Source organism: Parasteatoda tepidariorum, chromosome 9 (genome assembly GCF_982258835.1).
Source record: "Parasteatoda tepidariorum strain Cologne lab strain chromosome 9, Ptep-v5.0, whole genome shotgun sequence".
NCBI classification, from domain to species: domain Eukaryota; kingdom Metazoa; phylum Arthropoda; class Arachnida; order Araneae; family Theridiidae; genus Parasteatoda; species Parasteatoda tepidariorum.
The window spans coordinates 23,333,856-23,353,841 of NC_141763.1; the positions used below are offsets into that span (position 1 = coordinate 23,333,856).

A 19,986-nucleotide genomic window follows, 5' to 3' on the forward strand; every position below is an offset into this window, starting at 1 on the left:
AAGCAATTTGTAAATGTATCTAAAATAAACAATTTTTGCATTTATAACATCCTGTTAGCAGAAACCCTGCAGCGTGGTAGTGGGCTCTGCATATGAACACAGTTCTAGCTACTTTTAATCTCAAATTAAAGAGAAAATAAAAAGAAGTAGGTTCCAGAAATTAAGAATTTCTGAGCTGCCTCAAAAATTTTAAAATCTGGTACTTAGATAATTGCAAACTAGCAAAAAGAGATTGATGTTTTCCTAAAATTTGAAATTTTTTCTCACTGAAATTTTTAAAATTCCTATTCAGTCCCTCTACAGCCTGTAACCATATGGTTATTTAGTAGCAAGCTATTTAGGACTGCATAGGAACTTTTGAAACTATTATTAAATAACATTCAAAATAAATTATTAAAAATTTTGGCCAATACGAATTTTTTATAAAAATTTTCTTTGCTATTAAATTTTTGATTTAGTCTTCTTTTACAATAATAATCTCTTGTCTGATTCCATTGAAGTTGCTGACAAAATTGAATTTATGAAGATTGTGACTCTGAAAATTTTGCTACCATGAATAAAATTAATATAAGGGGCGAGTAAAACCTGCTTCTTATCAATCTTGATGATTTTACTAGTAGGACTGGTGTGGCAATGCAAAATTGTATAAAGTAAATGGGTTCGTAGCCTTTTTAAAAAGTGAAGGTACTTATTTTTGATTTATGTGTTTTAAAAGCTCTTTTGCTTTTAGGTGCTTTTTTTCTATTCAGTGTTTGTAAAAAGTGCTTAATTTTCTATCTTTTAAAAAAGAGATTTATTCGTTGCTGTATTGATTGTCGTTCTACATTACAAAAAATGCATGATAATGTAATGTCTTTGAAAATAGTTTTGAATTTTATTGGTTTTATGCTTATAAATTAAGATCTTTAAATGATAGAAAAAAATTTTTTTATTACTGCACAGATCCTAATTATGATTTTTTTTTGTTGGAATACGATTAAAAATATCTTTTGATGCTTGAAAAGTACTTAAAAATTGTTCGTTTTTTGTTGAAAAATCTGGCTACGCACCCTGAGTAAATTAGTCTATTAAGGATTGATAATCATCTATAGCTGAAAGGCATAACTCACTACCATGTGTCTTCAACTCTATATTGATTATTATACATATCATTTTATATTTCTTTAAATTTAGTAGTTTTTGTGAATCTATCTAAATTTTTGTCATTGACTGCAAGGTATATTGTTTATATACATATGCCGAGAGAAACAAATTTTCACTAAACAGCATTCATGTATATTAAACATATCTGTTTATATAAAATAGGAAGAAAAGAAAGATGCTTTCTAACTTTAACTTTTAATTTTATTTAGCTCTGGTGTGAGTCGCAGCGGCTGTTTTTGCATAATTACTGCTCTAGTCAATGAAATGAGTGGGGGTCATGGCCCAAGAGACGTTGCTCAAGTTGTGACTATGGCTAGCCAACAGAGGAAGTTCCTTATACCTGATAAAGAGCATCTTAAATTCTGTTATGACACTGTTCTTTATTTTGCTCAAGATCTGCTCATGAAAAGTATGACATTATCATTATGATTTTTTTTTTGCGTATAAGTAATATTATTTGCTTATTTTAAGAATCCGGCTTGTGCGCCATTTTAATTTTTGTGTACATGCATATGATTTGAACAAATCACTCAAAACAGTTCAACAAATATAATTTTATTTAAAACGTGAAATCAAATTTGACAACCTCACATCACAAATGTCTAAGAAGAAGTACAGAAAATGAAATGTAGCTTCAAAATAATTATAAATGTAGAAATTATGGTGCACCCATTGAGCACTCTGCTTCCCAATCAAGAATTCCTTCTTGATTCACAAGTAACTCAACTAATTTAACTATTAATTGTTTGAAAAAGCCTTTTGCAGTTTTTACTGTAACATCTTAAACAATTTTGCCTACAGGTCGAGTAGCAGGTAAAAGATTGTCTTCTTTCAACAGTACTTAGTTACCTACAGAAAAAGAAGGTTGTCTTCGCTGCTGAAGTGAATATAAATATTCAGTATGCCAACATTTCTCAAACCTATTTTTTAATGAGTTCCCGGCGTGTATGATAAATCATATAGTCTGAATTGTCTGATTTTTCATGGGGAAATGTTATCTTTTTCCTTTTATAAGAAATGAGGAATTAATACATCTAAATTATTTATATCATTGTCACTAAACTGGACTGAGATGCCTCCAATTTAAAACTGATTCAATTTAAGTTAACACAGTAAATTCCTCAAATGTTGAAGAATTTACTTATAACTCGGCACAAATGAAATATCACAGACTACCACTAAAATGGGAGGAATCATATGCCACTCAATCGAATTTTTCTTTAAAAAAAAAAGAAGGAAATTTTCCTTGTTATTTACCTTAATAACAATTTTACTTATTTCATACAGTTTATGTTTTGCGCTTACAAAATTTATGGCATTATCACTGTAAATTAAATATGTCTATACATCAAATGTATAATATTTGTCCATACATTTTCTCATTATCAGAAGAAATCAAAATTTCATGAATTCTGAAAATAAGAAAAATAGAAAACAAATCTCTCTGCTTAACACAACCAGTGCCAATTAAAGAATTTAATGAAACTTGAGTAGATGAAAGGCATCAAACACTGCTTTAAATTTTGAAGTTGTGCTGTTGAGGACTCCGTGATTAGGCAAATAAAATGATTTAGAATTGCCTGGAGACAGATCCTCATTCTTTTCTTCAACCATATAACCTAATTTCAAATATTCACTCATAAATTTCTTTCTTTGAATTTCAAATTTTGAATCCCTGAGAAATTTTCTTCCCATATTTAATATTCTTATTAACTGCTGGAGGTTTAGATTCACCTAATGAATCTGTAGATTTGATAAATAGTGATTTAACAACATAACGACCATTAGAATTAATAACATAATTTTCTTGAAAGTGAGTCTCACAAAACTCTTCAGATTCCAAAATCGCTTTAAAAAATTATGAATACATAAATTAAAATAGAAACTATGAGAATGAGACATTTTACAAAAAATTATACAACCAAATAAGGTATTTTGGGCTATAACTAGTTTATCATCAATTAAAATTTGTCTATATTGAATTAACTCAAACCCCTTATCACCCTATAATTATGCCAATAGTTTCAGCTTTAGCAAAATCAGAATCTGCTAACTTAAGAGATTTAGTAAAATCTAAATTTTTAAATAGCGAATTAGGAAATCATTTAGTAAATAACTTTTTTTTTCTTTAAAATAATTAACAGAAAAAACTTTAAAATTATTTAAAAATCTTTACTGGGATTTAAAATCTCAATCAAACATAATTGCTATTGTGCTTAATTAAATTGTCCTAGAAAGTTATAAGATTTTATCATTTAAATAAAATAGTTTTGAAATTAAAAATATTTATTTATTTTACTATTTATTATACTTGTGAAGAATCTTAAAATGAAAAGTAAGTTAGTATGTATATATATATTAAAAAATCGCTTATTAACATGTGTGTTGCGCTGTAATAGATTTTATGTCAAACATTAATATTATTAGCTAAAATATCCTTTTATTCACTTGCTGATTCTATAACTTTTTAAACTGAAGCAAATTGATTACTCTTGGAATAAGAACTTGACAAAAGGCACAAATTGAAATAAAAAAAATATATATTCTAAAACCCAAGGCAATTTAAAAATGGTATGCTATGATGATTAAGAGAAATGGTTAAAAAAAAAAATCAAAAATCGTAACATTGTTATTGCCAAAAATGCTTAATTTTAGTAATAGGTTCTAATTGAAAAAAAGAGCTATTTACTAGAAAGCAAATTTAAAAAATAAACGTTATGAGTATGTTTAGGAAAAACGTAAAAAATAACTATTATTGTGCTACTTCTAAAACATTATAAGAACTAGAAACAGGGGGACAGATAAGAGTTCAAAAACTTGAAAACTAGCTGCTTTCATAGATTGTTAGATTATTGGTTTATCCAATGGTTTGATTAAAATTATTTCTATAAAAAATTATATTTTTTTAATTTCACAATATGCGAAAAAAATTTTTTATCAAAGATTGTTGGATGCTGATACTAAAAATATTATTTGAAAGGAAAAATAATTTGTACGTATCGAATTAGATTCATGAAACTAGCCTCTTCCAAAAAAATTTTTTTAATTATTTTCTACTCGAGGAAATAAGATTTGTTATTTTACTTAAAACTAAATAAGCGATCAAACTATAATATTTTGAAAGCATAAGAGATTAAGAAAGAAGGAAATGGGGTCTTTCTGTACGAAATGTTTGGGCTATTTCTTACTCTTTCTCAAATGATTTTGTTAGAACTTTTTCAGAGATGCCAGGGTACAATACTTATGCTATGCATCAATAACATATTTACTTACCCAGCATTAACTCTTTACCAAATAAGTTTCAAAAATTCAGGATCAGTACACTCTTAAGCCACACCCCATTTTGTAAGGACTCTTCCACCAGCAAATTCTTTAGAACTATCCTATACTCTAGCTAATGAATTGTGAATTCAACAGTAGTATGATTTTGAAGTCATGAAGTTTACTGATCTTAAGTTGGAGAATGTTTCGACTAGACTAGACTAGATATGGGGTGATACGGAGTACCTGCCCGTGAAGTTCAAATGAATTTGAACCTCAAAGAAGAATTTCAACCGATTAAAGCTTAGTTTTGTTGAGTTCCTAGCCCGAAGGGCTATCTACTCATTCATCGAAAATAATTATAACATGATAGTATAGAGGGGATAAGGGAGATACTCAAGCAGTGTTTTCACTACAGCGCGAGAATCTCACATATTTTTTTCTTTTCTCGCAATAAAAAATTATTAATGCGAGAAGTTCGCGTACTTTATTAATCAATTTCAAAATGCACGAATTTTTGAAAAAAATTCGTCTTTTGCCATTTTGAATAAAATCCGTTTCACTTTTCTTCCTTGATCTTTCATTATTTTGAACATTGGTCCTTGTTATCTAGCTTCCCTATTTACCAGTATTGTTCAGATTCGGTAAGAACAGCAGAACCCCCCCCCCCAAATCACGGAACCCCTTTCAGAACACATTTCTCTGCAACCATGTGTTCACCGTAGGTAAGGTTTCTTCATGTAAGACGTTTACATTTTTTGTGCATGAATGTAAGATGGACAAATACCTTGTTAAGGCGACATCTTCTACTCCGTAACGGACAAATGAAAATGAAACAAATGCCTGTAGAAACGGTCAAAACGAAACAAATACAGATATTTTTCAGCCAAATAAATATAATAGCTGATATAGAACATTTTCCATATGATGATGCAGCAAAAATATTCAATTAGAAAATGTTAAAAATTTATTATAATTAAAGAAATGATTTTTTTCCAAGTCTATTCGTGTTTTTTTAACTTTTTGAAATCTCACCCTGTTTTTGAGAAAGGGTGAGAAATTCTCTCCCATTTTTTTTCTGTAATGAAAACACTGTCAAGCGAGCAAAATAACGAAATATTAAAATTACTGTTTTACAACATCAATTTGCAGTCAAATGACAATAGAAAAAGGAATAGCTTCTTATTAGAACTTTAAAAAATAAGAATGAGTAACCTTTTAGTCACATTTTCTGATAAATTAATCATCTTTCTCACCTTTTTCAAAGTTTTAATTTGTTCCTCCCTCTGCTTTCCGAGGTCTTCCAGACATGGCAAAATTATCTTATTCTATTGCTCCAGATGACCTGTATTTATCTGTGGGTGCTTATAGAGCCTATATAACTCAAAATTGCATCTAGTTTGCAAATAGATCTAGGCCAAGAGGGATCTGAGGAGTTTCTTTCAAAAATATTCAGGGTACACTGAATGTCTGCATTATGAGTCCAAATTTTACATGCATGGAAGAAAACTGACAAAACAATTGTTATAATTTTTGTTAATTAATGTATTTTTATTTTCAGGAGGGATATTAACGAGCAGAGCTTCTTTCGACAATAAATTACCTGCGAGTGGTAACACCACATCACACGTACGCCACCCGTCAGAAGATTTCATTCTCGGAGGTGGAGGCCTTGCTAAACTGCAATCTGGTATTGAAAATATGACAGTTTCAGCTGATGAAAACGATTCTAAAGATTCAGCAGCTGATGAGACCTCATCAGCACCGATTTCAAACAACGAAGTGGAAGGAAATGGTGATGGCGCTCCTATTCCTCCCACTGTAGATGTCGCTTTGTGTAACACCCTACCAGACCCACCCGAGGTGGAACACAATGAAAATGGCGATGCAAACTCATCGAATAAAACAGAAGAACTCAAGACTCTTCCGTCTATTACCAGCTTATTAGATCCATCGAATTTCACACTGGATAGTGCAGGCTCACCCGGTAAAAGAAAAATAACGAAGGAAAACTTTGCGAGCTCGAAGGGGAGCTTGTCCACTTCAAGCTCCGATAGCGCTGATCCACTGAGCCAGTTAGATCCTCTGTGGTCATTGAAAAAATAATAATATTCAATTAGGTTCTATTTAACTATCCAAAAAGTGTCTTACTGTAAAGTATTCAATTTGCTGCGGAATGAGCGATATCGTGAGAGTGGATGTAAATATTTTGATACACTTTGTATTACAAATCTATATTTGTGAAGTTAAGATTGTAAAATACTTTCATTATTTGTATTTATTCTATGTCTGGAACATAGTTGGGATGCGTTCTTATTTCCTATTATCGAATAGTTATGCTGAATTAAATGTAAGTTTAGATTGCATCGCGGTAGACTGTTTAGTTTCAATTGTTTTCTTTACCAACACGAACTGATGAGCTTTTTTAGATTCATTTTCAGATTTAAAAGAAAGCTATGTATTCAATAGTTTTTGAAAGAATTTGTGAAAGAATAAATAGTAATTGTTATTTTTCCTTAAAAAATTTTTTGTGGATAAAATAATTATTGATATGATAAATTTCAAGCCTATTTATTATTTTGGTATGTACATTTGTAAAATATTAAAAAAAAATATTTTTCCTTTTTTTCCAAAAATTTAAAAAAAATGCTCTTTAAGGAAGTTTTTTAAAAATTCTTAATACTTTAAAATGTATGAGTAATATGATGTGTGGTAACAAATCGGGAGACTCTGAAAATGTTATAATGAGCGACTGATTTGCTTTAAGTATGTAAGAACACACTGTAAACATAAAAACCTTTAGTTTTTAAACTGAAAATAAGTATATATTTTTCAAAAGTAATGCCCTTTGTCTAAAAGTTTAGAAAATGTTTATGTGTGGAAAAAATTTTTTTTTCAATTATAAAACTAAATATTCTTATGTTTAATAACTTTATACAAAAACTCACAATAAAGTCTATCATTCTTGGTAAAACTTTTGAAAATGTCCAATTCGCCACCACAAATTTGTATACATATCGTTTCTTCTTCAAAGAAATTATATTGTGCCCATAAATATTGAAACCTCACTTTGCTACTTGCAAAGTGAGGTTTCGAACCTTGGTAAAACTTTTGAAAATGTCCAATTCGTCACCACAAATTTGTATACATATCGTTTCTTCTTCAAAGAAATTATATTGTGCCCATGAATATCGAAACCTCACTTTGCTATTTTTATAAAAGCGGCTTTTTTTCCCCCCTCTATATTTAAATTATGGTTGTAAATTTTGAGGCAAATTATAACCATAAATTATGAAGCAGCAAGGAAAATTTTTTTGATAACATACTCTAGTTATAGGGCAGAAAAGAATTGTTTTTTTTTTTTTTAAATAACTCAGTTAAGGAGTTCAATATTTTCATCACTTGTTAGGAATACCTTATCAATCTTGGAATTTTTTTTTTCTTTTAAAAATTATTCAATAACTCAATATAGTACATGTGATATTATTGCTAAACATTTTAACAGTAATATTTTCTAGTTTTAAACTATTATATTTTTTCTGACTTAATTCCAGTTTGGGCTTTTGTAACTATTCTTGAGTTTTTTAATAAAATATGGTTCATTATTTGTTCACTTTACTTGCTAATGTTCTTTGTTCACTTCAATTTGAATTTTTTCCCTTTATTTTGAATATTTTTTATGTGAAAAATATTTCTCAAGAACAGAGCTAAACATTTACCTAACTCTTTTATAATGTAAACTTGTTGGTACATATAATCTTAGCAAATTTTAGCACTTTAATTGTTTTGATGTATACAATAAGGTTAAACTGACTAACGCTATTTAAAGCACAACATTGCTTTTAACTTTCTAAAATTACTGGGTTTTAGTGAACTTAAAATTAATTTCTCAGCTTTCATACATTTTTTAAAAACTTTTTTGTTTTAAATAGCTTGAAAGTAAAACAAAAAGAAGTGAAAAGTAATGACAAGTAGAATAATCAGATTATTCGACTATCCTTTATTATTTATTTTACGAGAAAGATATATTTTAATGTGCTTCTTGAATTTAATGTATCCATTTTCTAAATTGTTTATATACTATGGAAATCATATCTGAAATGTTTTCTCACCTTATTCTATCAAAAGCTATTCTCATTTCCTAACTGATAACTTTATAAAAAATAATAAAAAAATATATATATTTTGCTTTTTTATTATAAATTCTTTTGCTGTAATTCTCATTAATTTTAATTCGATAAATAAATTGGAAAGATTTTTTCTTCGAAACTAGGGATGTAATGAATATTTAGCCACTCTTCCTTATTTGGCCCTTCTGCTGAATATTCAGTTGGCCAGCTATGTTTCGCAAAAATATTTTTTGACAAAGTTTTTTTTTTCCTTTTCGAATTTGAATAGATTTATAAAGAATAATCTAAAATAATATTTTTTGCTATACGTTATTAGAAATAGTTTTTACACTTATTTCTTAAGTTCTAAAATATATAAATTCATGTTCTGAAAGATAAATGGAAAAGCGAAATTTGAAGAGTTAAAATTAAATTACTTTATACTAATTCAGTTTTATATTTATGATTTTTTTTAAAAGAAAATTATATTCTGGCAAGTCAATTTCATAGTTTTTCAATACTTTTTATTTCAATAATTGAATTTTTATTTTTTATTATTTTTAGATTATACCACAGCATTTTATCAGAGCGTTTCTAATAGACTTTATTTATTTTCAATTTTTTTGTGTATGGTTAGAGAGATAACTGAATCACAGAAAACTGTGATTTTCAGCATTAGAGTTAAATTTTAAGAACTTAGAATAATTTTTTTTTCTGCTTCTCTTTTGTTTTTCATTAACTTTCCTTTTTATCTGTGTTTTTATAGTCACTCAGCTTATTTTAGAGCATTTTTAATGAACTCTCATTTATACTTACTTTTTTCTTAAAAATTTTTTTCTTCTCGTTTTTACAACTAAGTTTTTATAGCTGTCAGTCTGGTTTTTAGTTACCTTAAATATTTTTAATGGCTATTATAGTTTTTTCCCTCCATTACCCCATGCTAATAATATAACTAAGTTTTGATCATTTTTCAACAATTCGAAGTATGTTATATTAAAATTGAAATATTGTTAGATAAAAAAATATTTATTATTTTTTGGAAAAAAACTTTTGCTGTTCGTCCGATTTTTTTTATACCATATTTGGTATTTGGCCAAATTATTATTCGCTACATCTCTATTCAAAACAATGAACAATTTCTTTCGTTCCATTTAAGAAAACCAGTTTTTTATTATTAGGAAAGGATATGGAGAATAAAAGTGACAGTGCATGTATGTTTCTTTTTTTTCTTTCTAAAAACTAAAAAGCTTTTTCAGTTAATATTATTTTCTCTAACTTCCCTACCTTATATTAATAGTAAACACTAAACATTTATTTATTTATGTACGTAAATAAATCAGAAATCTGTTTGACATCCTCATCAGTGTTTTCAATCTTAGAAAAACTACCATTAATTTTTTGGCTATGTTTTACTTCCCTGTCCAAATTTTGTCGATTTAGTTTTATATTGAAAGTTTTATTTGATTTGAAAATTTGTGATTTTATTATTCAAAATAACTAAAATATGAATAAAAAATATTACATCTATTTTATGACTAAATATTTTATGAAAACTAAAATTTATATTTATGCTTCCTTTTCTCCTACTGCTGTATTTTCTTTTGAAGTATTAGTAATATTTAAGTGATATGAATTCAATTAGTAAACAATTTGAAGCAAAATAAATATTGTATTGATAATTTGTCAAAACAATTGTAAATAGTTGCTGTATAATTAATTACTAATTATTTTAATTAACATATTTAAGTGTGCCTAAATTTTATGTGTTTAATTGCATAAAACAGTATTTACATAGATTTTATTTTCTCTTACTTTTTGTTGTATTGTTTACTTTTGTGAAAAATGATGCTAACAATTAATATGCTCGGAAAACCAGAACTTCAAAACTTATTTAAGTTTTATAAATTTCACGAACATGCATATTTATTATTTGCAAATTATTTTTAAAACAGTATATATCTTAGATTAGCATCATGAGTTAAGCTTTGACTATTTTCTATAATGTTGATGTCTAAGATTTATGCATTTCACAAAGTTTAGTTTTAAATTTTCTTTAACGTATAAAATAGTGAACCCACAGAAACGTTAGTTTGATGTTTTTAAAATATGAATAACTACTTATGGCTACTAAATAAAATGTTAGATTTAATTTGCTGAATTTCATTTTGAAGCAATGATGTGTATAAATTTTATTTATTTATTTATTTTTTCTTTGAAATTTATTATTACAAAACTTTTGATTTTAAATAATGCATTTTAAATTTACTTAGTCAAACCTTCATTCAAATGCTTTCATTGAAAATTTTTATTAACAAATTATCATTATTCTTTTAAAAATTTATTAATACAACTTCATAAATTTATACAATGCCTATATACTTAGTTTATTGATTGTTCCATTAATGTACAACTATACTTTTAAATAACTAAAAATTAAATTTAATTCTATGAAATAAATTCTGCTATGAAATATCCATTTAATTTTCTTAATATGTTGATCTCATTATATAGTACATTTTTCCAATTTGTAAGTGAAACAACCTTATTTTAGTAATTTTTGTAATTTAGAGACAAACTCTTATTTCCTTGAATTTGTAATTGGACGCAAAACAATAGTCAGACCCGGGAAAACTTGAAATTGATAGGGAAATGAGGGAGTAGCTCCAGGGAATAGTGAGTGAAAAAAAAAACTCCCCCCCCCCCTCTTTTTTCTGTTTACATTACAAATCTATTACATTTATTTCTTTTAAAAGTACTGTAGCTCAGTTGAATTTTTCCATGTTTTCCTTTTGTGATAGTTTAGTTCTTGTAAAATTCAATATTTGATATAACAAATTAAAAAAAAAAAACATTAATTTTTTTCACAGTGTATAGACAAAATATGATCTTGAATTATGGTGAAATTTTACTGAAATACCTAAAACAGTTGGGTTATTTTATTTACTGAATTATCTTATTGTTAATCTTTTTATTTTTTTACAATTGCTGAAATTATTTTATTATTTGAAGAAGAAAAAATAGTGAAGTATTATAACTATACATGTTTTCGTTTCACATCTTTATATTGCCATTAAATGTTCTCTTTTTACTATCAAAAGCAAAAGTCTGCAATGGTGTGAAAAATATTTAACAGCATTGCATAGTTTATGGGACCAATAGTGTAACATTGGAACAATTCTTCATATTATGACCTTTATTTCAACTAGAAATTGTAATTTTATGCTGAAAATTATCTCTTGTTTATTGAAAATTTTATGCAGTGATATTTTATTATATTTATTATATATTTTATGTGTGTTTCTGTGCTGTGATTGTTAGTTTTTCTCTTTCTCCACATGTTATTAATATCTGATAAATGATATGGCAAGTAATGGATGTGAATGCTTCTTGAAAGGTGTTGCCATTTTTTCTTAAAATAAAATAAAAACAAAGCTTCATTCTGTGATTTGATGTTAAGATATGTATAACTATATACAAATAAATACTGGTTGTAGTGTATAATATCATTCCTTCACTGAAATGTAATGTTTCCTGCTTGCGTAAATGTTATGATCTGGTTTTAACCATCCATAAAGCCATCGTTATGCACTGTGGATTTCACAGTTCCTTTTCTTGAACTGTGTGTTCCTTTTCTTCCTTTCACCTTTGATGAGGTAATTCTCATCAGGTTTTATAGTGTTGTTAGTTTTTGGAAGATCGAGTCTAGGAATTGGGATTTGACTTAAATCAGTCCGAAGCAATAGACTTGGTAATCTGAAGCGACTGACTCTATTGAGTTAGTAATTAAGTTATGGTTGAGCCCAGGTAGCTTTATGGCTCCCTTGTACACCTAAAAATGTAAGAATTTCTATAAACTTAATTCATTTGTATTTATTTAATCTATTTAATTTTTTAGTGGTAACTGCGACCATTTCAAATAATTGGTATTTAAAACGACAATATTTATTGCATTCCCCTTCAATTGTAAACTAAAAGAAATATGATAGAAAAAGTTGTTAATTGTAATATTTTTTTTATTATGAAATTTTGCTTTATATCAGTCACCCCACCCCTTTTTACAATTTTGGGCATAAGTGGGAGCCTTGCTGGTATTTCGATTGGGATCACCTTTGGTCATTTCCCGCTCAAGAAAGTATCTGTAATCTTAGTAATGATAAGGTATAACGTGATATTTGAGATTGTGGAGGGGGAAAAAATCGGAGATAAAATAATTTAATATGCTAGAGTTGGAATACTTTTGAGTCTTGGATCACCATAGGTAATTTTCCCTCTTTGGGAGTATCTATGATAGTTAAGATAAACGGGTAGGAAATTGATTGTAATACTTGAAAGTGTTCTGAGGGATGAAATAATTGGGTTGTATTCTTTTACGTCAATGACCATCTCATTTTTGAGGATTTCATTAACCCTTTCCACTAGAGAGGTGACTTTCAGTCACTACTGTCACCTGTAAATTACCCACCTTTCTAATTGTGAAATTTGTTTCATCTTATCGATTAGTTACCACTTCATTCAGTGATCTTCGGGTATTATAAGGTAAGTTTGGAAGAAAAAAAATCTTTCAAAATGTTAGTAGTTGTGTCCATTTTTTTTTTAACTGTTGAAAGGACAACGAGTGCAAAAGCATGAAGAGGCCTTTTTTTTTCTTTTTGCTTTGCCATAATATGAGGCACTTAATTTCTTTGTATATTCACTAACTGTCTTAATTTTTATGTCATTTTTAATAGCGTTATTAGGCAGATCGTAAGGTCCACCAGTGATGCTCGTAAGAAATTTATTTTGTGTAACTTCAAGTTTTTTTTATATTTGTGATTGCTTTATGTAACCCCAGGCTGAGTTGGCTTATGTTGTGATCGGTCTTATACACATTGGGTTAAGTGTCCTTTTGAGGTTTAATGGTAACGGAGATGTTGAGTTTAGGATTGGCCTGAGATAACTGAACGCCGCCTGGGCTTTATTAATTACTTTTTTAATTTGCAGGTTCCATGTTAGTGTGTAGTTAAAAAAATTTCAATAAGCTGGATGTTGGTAGAAGCTCGGTATTTGGCGCGATGCGCCTCTAACCGATTCATCTGTTCTAGTTGATCATGTACTTACAAGTCATGAAGTTTACTTAAGAGATCTTAAGTAAACTTCATGACTTGTGAAAAGAAGTCATGAAGATCTTAAGTAAACTTCATGACTTGTTTCTTGAAGATCTTAAGCTGGGGAAAAATTTCATTAATAAATAAACAGTAATGAATTGAGTTCCTATCACTTTTTGGATTTTTAGTTGCATGTGGCGTCCCTGTATAATGTTATAGAAACTTATATCTACTACCCTACCAGCTTTTAATTAAAATAAACGTTATGACAACAACAAAAAAATTAAAACGTTTTTATAACTTCTGGACGGTTGATCGGATTTCCATTCTATAAAGAGTTTTGGATGTATCTCCAAGAAATCTCTTAAAATATGTAATATAATGGCAAAAAAAATGATTTTTTTTCCTGAAGAAACATATCTGTTTTTTATTGCATTCGATCTAGGGAGCAAAAATACGCCCCAAAACAAAATTTCATAGTCTTCTACCAATTAGGAGCGTTTTACAAGGACAAATGAACATATGGCATTGGTAGAAACAAATTTACTCAAAGCATCAATCGCGTTGTTTTTAAGATCTTCATTGCGTAAACTTATTGATTGGTACAGTGAAGTGAATATCACCCCAAATTTATAAAATAAATAGTGATGGTAAGATTTTTTAAAGTTATTCATTACATACACCTATTAACTCAAGCGGTGAAGTTAACAAAAGGTGTATTGATGTAAACTTTTCTTTCCTCAAACAGTAGAAAGAAAAAAAAAAGTTTTTTACCTGTCTTTTTACTCAAGGCCCTGTGCGAAACATTAAGGCATTTTATCAAGGTTAATAAACGTCGTGTTTTGCTTAAGTATATATTAAACATATGATTTTTTTAATATTTCAATCAGATTTTTAAGTGTATTTCTCGTTTGACGATCAATTATTTAGTTTTTTTTTTTTCAAACTAAGAACATTAATAAATTCCAAAGATACAGGACCAACTTGTCGAAGCAAATAAAACGTAAAATAATTAAGAATAGAAACAAAAAAAAATTTTTTTTTTTCAAAAATAAATTATTCTTGGCAGAAAAAGTCTTTTTTTTTTGTATTTGCAAGTGGATATTTTAATTAGATATTTAATAAAATTTATGAATGAGGAATTTTCTCATATGAACTATATATCCAAGATTTAGAAAATGTTAAGAGTAACTTGTAATAAAACTATTAATCATTTCTGAATTTATGTCTGCGCCAAATTTCACGTGCCCAGGGCTGTCACCCAGCACGCCCACCCCTAGTAATATTCAGTAATAAATAATTTATTGGAATAGGCGATATACGATGGTATAAAAGAAGGGCAAATACAGGAAGTACTTTTGCTGAAAGTGTTGTTTCGCCAAGAAATATTCTTCAGTTCAACGAAACAGATATCAAATAAAATCCACTCCCACCTAAGAATATTTTTTTTATAATTTTACTTTAAATATAAACTGCTGTTTGTAGAAAATGCAACACCATGAAAGAATCATCAGAATCAAATGAAATTTAATGCAGAAACGACTTGTACTGATACAAATAAATGATGAAATTTTCAAAACAAAAGAAACAAATTAAGCGTCCGAAATCAGTATTTGGTGCAGCCACCACGCGCTGCAATAAGTGCTGCTATACGACGTGGCATGGAGTCAAACAGATGATGAATATCTGCTTGAGGAAGAGAATTCCATATCGCTTGTATGCGCAACCAAAGTTCGTCTTTGGAAACTGCAGGACGCGGATCACGAGTGAGACGCCGACCAACCATATCCCACACGTGCTCAATAGGCGACATATCCGGCGAATAAGCAGGCCAAGGAAGAAGTTGCATGCGTTGTGCTGAACAGAAGTCTCTAACAGTCCGCGCAACATGTGGGCGTGCATTATCCTGCTGAAAGATAGCTCCAGGGATGCCTTGAAGGAAAGGAACGACTTCGGGCTGTAGCACTTCACGGACGTATCTGTTGCTATTGAGATTACCCTCAATTCGTATCAAATTGGATCGTCCATGATACGAAATCGCACCCCAGACCATAACTCCGGGTGTTCGACCACTATGTCGTTCAATAATACACTCAGGAAGGCAGCGTTGACCGGCATAACGTCTAACACGAACACGGCCATCATGGGTCCACAAATTGAAGCGTGATTCATCTGAAAAGACAACTTGGTGCCAATCAGCTCGCCAGTCTCTGTGCTCAAGAGCCCACTGCCGACGCAGCCGTCGATGATCCGCCGTGAGGGGAATCCTGTATAATGGCACCCTTGCACGCAATCCACGGCGCAGCAGACGACGACGAATTGACGAAGCCGACAATTGTACACCTGTAGCAGTAGACCAATGTGCTGCCAGCTGCCTGGAGGAAGCTGTGCGATCATTCACCGCCATGCGGAGCAGGTGTCGATCATCGCGCTCTGACGTCACCTTCTGTCGTCCAGTGCCTGTTTTTCGAGTTGTTCGGTGCTCGTCGGTCCACTGCTTCCAAACTCGCATCACTGTGGAACTGTTCCGCTGCATACGAGCTGCTATTGCGCGATAGGAAAATCCTCCTTCTCGAAGGCCGATTATCCTCCCTCGTTCAAACTCCGTAAGTTGCTTGAATTTCTTATTCTTCCGTCGTGGAGGCATACTCAGGTCTCACTAAACGTTTGCCACTAACAAATAATCATAGACTATTTTCAACGTCCCGCTACAGCACTTTATTTATACGCTTTCAGCATCAATTCAGAGGGCGCTGCGCGCGCCACGCACGCGCGATGGCTCTGAAACTTTATTAATTTGCATAATATCCTATAATTGACATTTGCTGCGAATTTCATTTGATTCTGATGATTCCTTCATGGTGTTGCATTTTCTACAAACAGCAGTTTAGTTCCCAGGAACTTGGGAGTTCCTGAGTTCGAATCATGTCTATCGCACGTATATAATTGCGTATTTATTAACGTACGTGGACGGAAGGAGAGAAAGCATTTCTTCGCTTGCCTTCCACGCTCAGTCAGTAACGCAGACCGCAGAAGGCTTAAATAAATCATTAGCTTTGAACAAAAAAAACGAAATTGGCTAAATAATTTTATTATTATTTAATTTTTAATATAACTACAAACTGGTAGTTATATGTTATCGAAATTTTAAGTTTTATTTTGGCTATTCAGTGAAACTTGATAACTTTCCTATTTTTTAAGAGACTTGTGTCCATTTGTTTTTATCGATGACAATACAAGGAAAACACAATAGCCTATGGTGACGGTTTTGAATTCACTACTAATTCCAGAACTTTCATGAAATAATGATATTTCATAGTTCGTTGGAAGTGCCAAAACAAGGGAGAATTTTCAAAATGTTCAGGATTATATTAAATTTTAACAGTTATAATCTTGTGAACATCATCATATTTTTGAATATAAAATATTCATGATGCTCATGGTTTAATTTATGATGACATTTACCATACGCAAGCTGTTCGTACCGCAGAGTAAAGCGTGGAAGAGAAAGTAGGCGTTACTGTCTAATGTAAGCTGACTTTTCGAACGATTAACTTGAAATGTGACAACTTATACATAAACTAAGGTAAACAGCGTTTAAGAGCACAAAAATATTTATAATGCAGATTAGTTTGTATTTTAGCACAAAGGTCGCCCACCTGTGTATTTAACTTATACATAAGTTGGGAGTTAGAAACAGAGGATGCAATCAAGATAAAGCTATTTATAGAATTATATTTAGCATGAAATATTATTTTATAAATATGTAGTTCTTAAAAAAAAAAGACGGCTGGATCACCGATGAATAATTTAGTTCTGCATACCTTGAAAGCACTACTACGCCCTCTACATACTACGCCATCAAAGCAATTTACTGTGTTTTCCTTGGATTGTCATTCATAAAACCTAATGTATGATGTTTTTTTTTTTTTAAAACATTACTAAAAATTTCATTTAGACATCTACCAGTATCTATTTGAAATTTTATAACGTTTTCTAAACGTTTGAATTGGTTAATTATTTTAAACGGAATCATTGTTGCGTGTTTTGACATTTTAAAAGAGCCTTCTGTTCTGTGTGCAACTGATGAACTGGTTGAGCGTGGAAGGCAAGGGGCATAGAATTGTAATTAGTGATGTGCCAATCGATTCATTTAAATGAATCGATTCTTTAGAATCAATTCACTAAATTAACGGTTATATGAATCGATTCTTTGATTCTTTTTTTAATGGTCGTTATAATGGAAGAGTCTTTATAAAAGGTGGTCGTACAAATTAGTTTAGACTGTTTTAGTATTTGAATTAGTTGATCTAGGTCAGGGGCTCTCAATATTTTCTGCCATGGAACTCTAAATAATTAACGTTCTTTCGGCGGAACACCTGATAAAAGTACAATCTCGTGTAGCCGCTGTAACCTTTCCACGGAACCATAGGGCTTTACGGAACACCAATTGGGGACCATTAATTTAGATTTTAGGGTGCAGAAGCAGAATATTCCAGTTAAGTGGTCAGCCGAATGTGGCTAAAAAAAGTACCAATTAGCGAAACCCTTGCAATTCTTGGCGGAACTCTAGGGTTCCATGGAACACCATTTGGGAACCACTCTTTTAGATCCTATACTCTAGGGGTCAGAAGTTGAATGTTCTACTTGGGTGGCTATAAAAGTACTATCTCGTGTAACTGCTGTAACTTTTCCACGGAACCATTGAGCTTTCCGGAACACCAATTGGGGACCATCAATTTAGATCTTGGGCTCTAGGGTGCAGAAGCAGAATATTCCAGTTAAGCGGTCAGCCGAATGTGGCTAAAAAAAGTACCAATTAGCGAAACCCTTGCAATTCTTGGCGGAACTCTAGGGTTCCATGGAACACCATTTGGGAACCACTCTTTTAGATCCTATACTCTAGGGGTCAGAAGTTGAATGTTCTACTTGGGTGGCTATAAAAGTACTATCTCGTGTAACTGCTGTAACTTTTCCACGGAACCATTGAGCTTTCCGGAACACCAATTGGGGACCATCAATTTAGATCTTGGGCTCTAGGGTGCAGAAGCAGAATATTCCAGTTAAGCGGTCAGCCGAATGTGGCTAAAAAAAGTACCAATTAGCGAAACCCTTGCAATTCTTGGCGGAACTCTAGGGTTCCATGGAACACCTTTTGGGAACCACTCTTTTAGATCCTATACTCTAGGGGTCAGAAGTTGAATGTTCTACTTGGGTGGCTATAAAAGTACTATCTCGTGTAACCGCTGTAACTTTTCCACGGAACCATAGGGCTACCCGGAACACCAATTGGGAACCATTAATCTAGATCTTGGGCTCTAGGGTTCAAAAGCAGAATGTTCCACTTGGGTGGTCCAGTTGAATGTGGCTATAAAAAGTACTAACTAGTGGAACCCCTAAAATTCTAAACGGAACCCAAGGGTTCCGCGAAACACCATTTAGGAACTGCTAATCTAGGCAATGCTAATAATTTTTTTAGAATTTTAATATATTTATTTTTTTTTAATATTTGTTTGACTCATCAATTTTATTAAAAAATAATTATTTTTTTAAAAAAAATTGTTAATATAAAGACCAATAATGAATAATAAAGATATTCGTAAAAAAATAAAACGGTAAATTCACATATAATAATGAAAAAAATTCAAATTGTATAACGTGAAACAAAATAAAAAAATAGTTAAATTGCGTTTTAAAACTTAAAAAATTGAAACTTGAAAAAGTGAGAGGATATGAATTGATATTCAATAAGTTTGTCTAAAAGTATTCCTAACAAAAAAAAAAAAAAAAGAAAAGGGGAAAAAAAAGAAATAAATAAAATAATTAAAAATATCCCTCCCCCCAGCAGTAAAAGAATATTTACTCTAAATACTCTCATTTTTCGCAATAAACATTTTTTCAATCATTAAAAAAATAAATATTTTTTTTTTTTTATCTTTTCTTAAAAAAAAAAAAAAAAAAAACCTGTCCTTTTTTCTGAAATTTTTTAGTTACTTGCCCCTTTTCATAACCCCCATCCCTCTGAAGGCATCTTTTAATTTTAGAAAAAAAGATAATAGCGAAAAGAATCGATTCGTTTCTCAAAACAGTTCTTTTAATGTTAAAAGATATAAAACCGCTCAAATGAATCATTTAAACAGTTCAGCAATGTTAAAGTATAGGAAAACGACTCAAAAGAACTGATTGGAAATCCAAATCAACTCTTTGAGCCGATATCAATGTTAAGAGATACGAAACGACTCAAATGAATCGTTTAGAAGTTCAATTCAACTCTTTGAGCCGATTTCAATGTTAAGGGATAGGAAACAGTTCAAAAGAATCGATTCATTTGGCTTTATGATTCTTTTAATGCTAAGAGATAGGCAAACAGTTCATTGAGTCGTTTATTC

At 30.4% G+C, this 19,986-nt stretch overlaps 1 protein-coding gene across 1 annotated transcript in view; it reads left to right on the forward strand.

Moving 5' to 3' along the window:
* mop (tyrosine-protein phosphatase non-receptor type protein myopic) overlaps window positions 1-7,262 on the forward strand; it is a 43,641-nt gene extending 36,379 nt beyond the window's left edge. Inside the window, exons 25-26 of the mRNA XM_043042291.3 lie at window positions 1,353-1,552; window positions 5,966-7,262. Of these exons, the coding sequence (XP_042898225.2) occupies window positions 1,353-1,552; window positions 5,966-6,510 (745 nt within the window). The 3' untranslated portion in view covers window positions 6,511-7,262. The remainder of the gene's footprint in view (window positions 1-1,352; window positions 1,553-5,965) is intronic.
* Window positions 7,263-19,986: the final 12,724 nt, after the last annotated feature.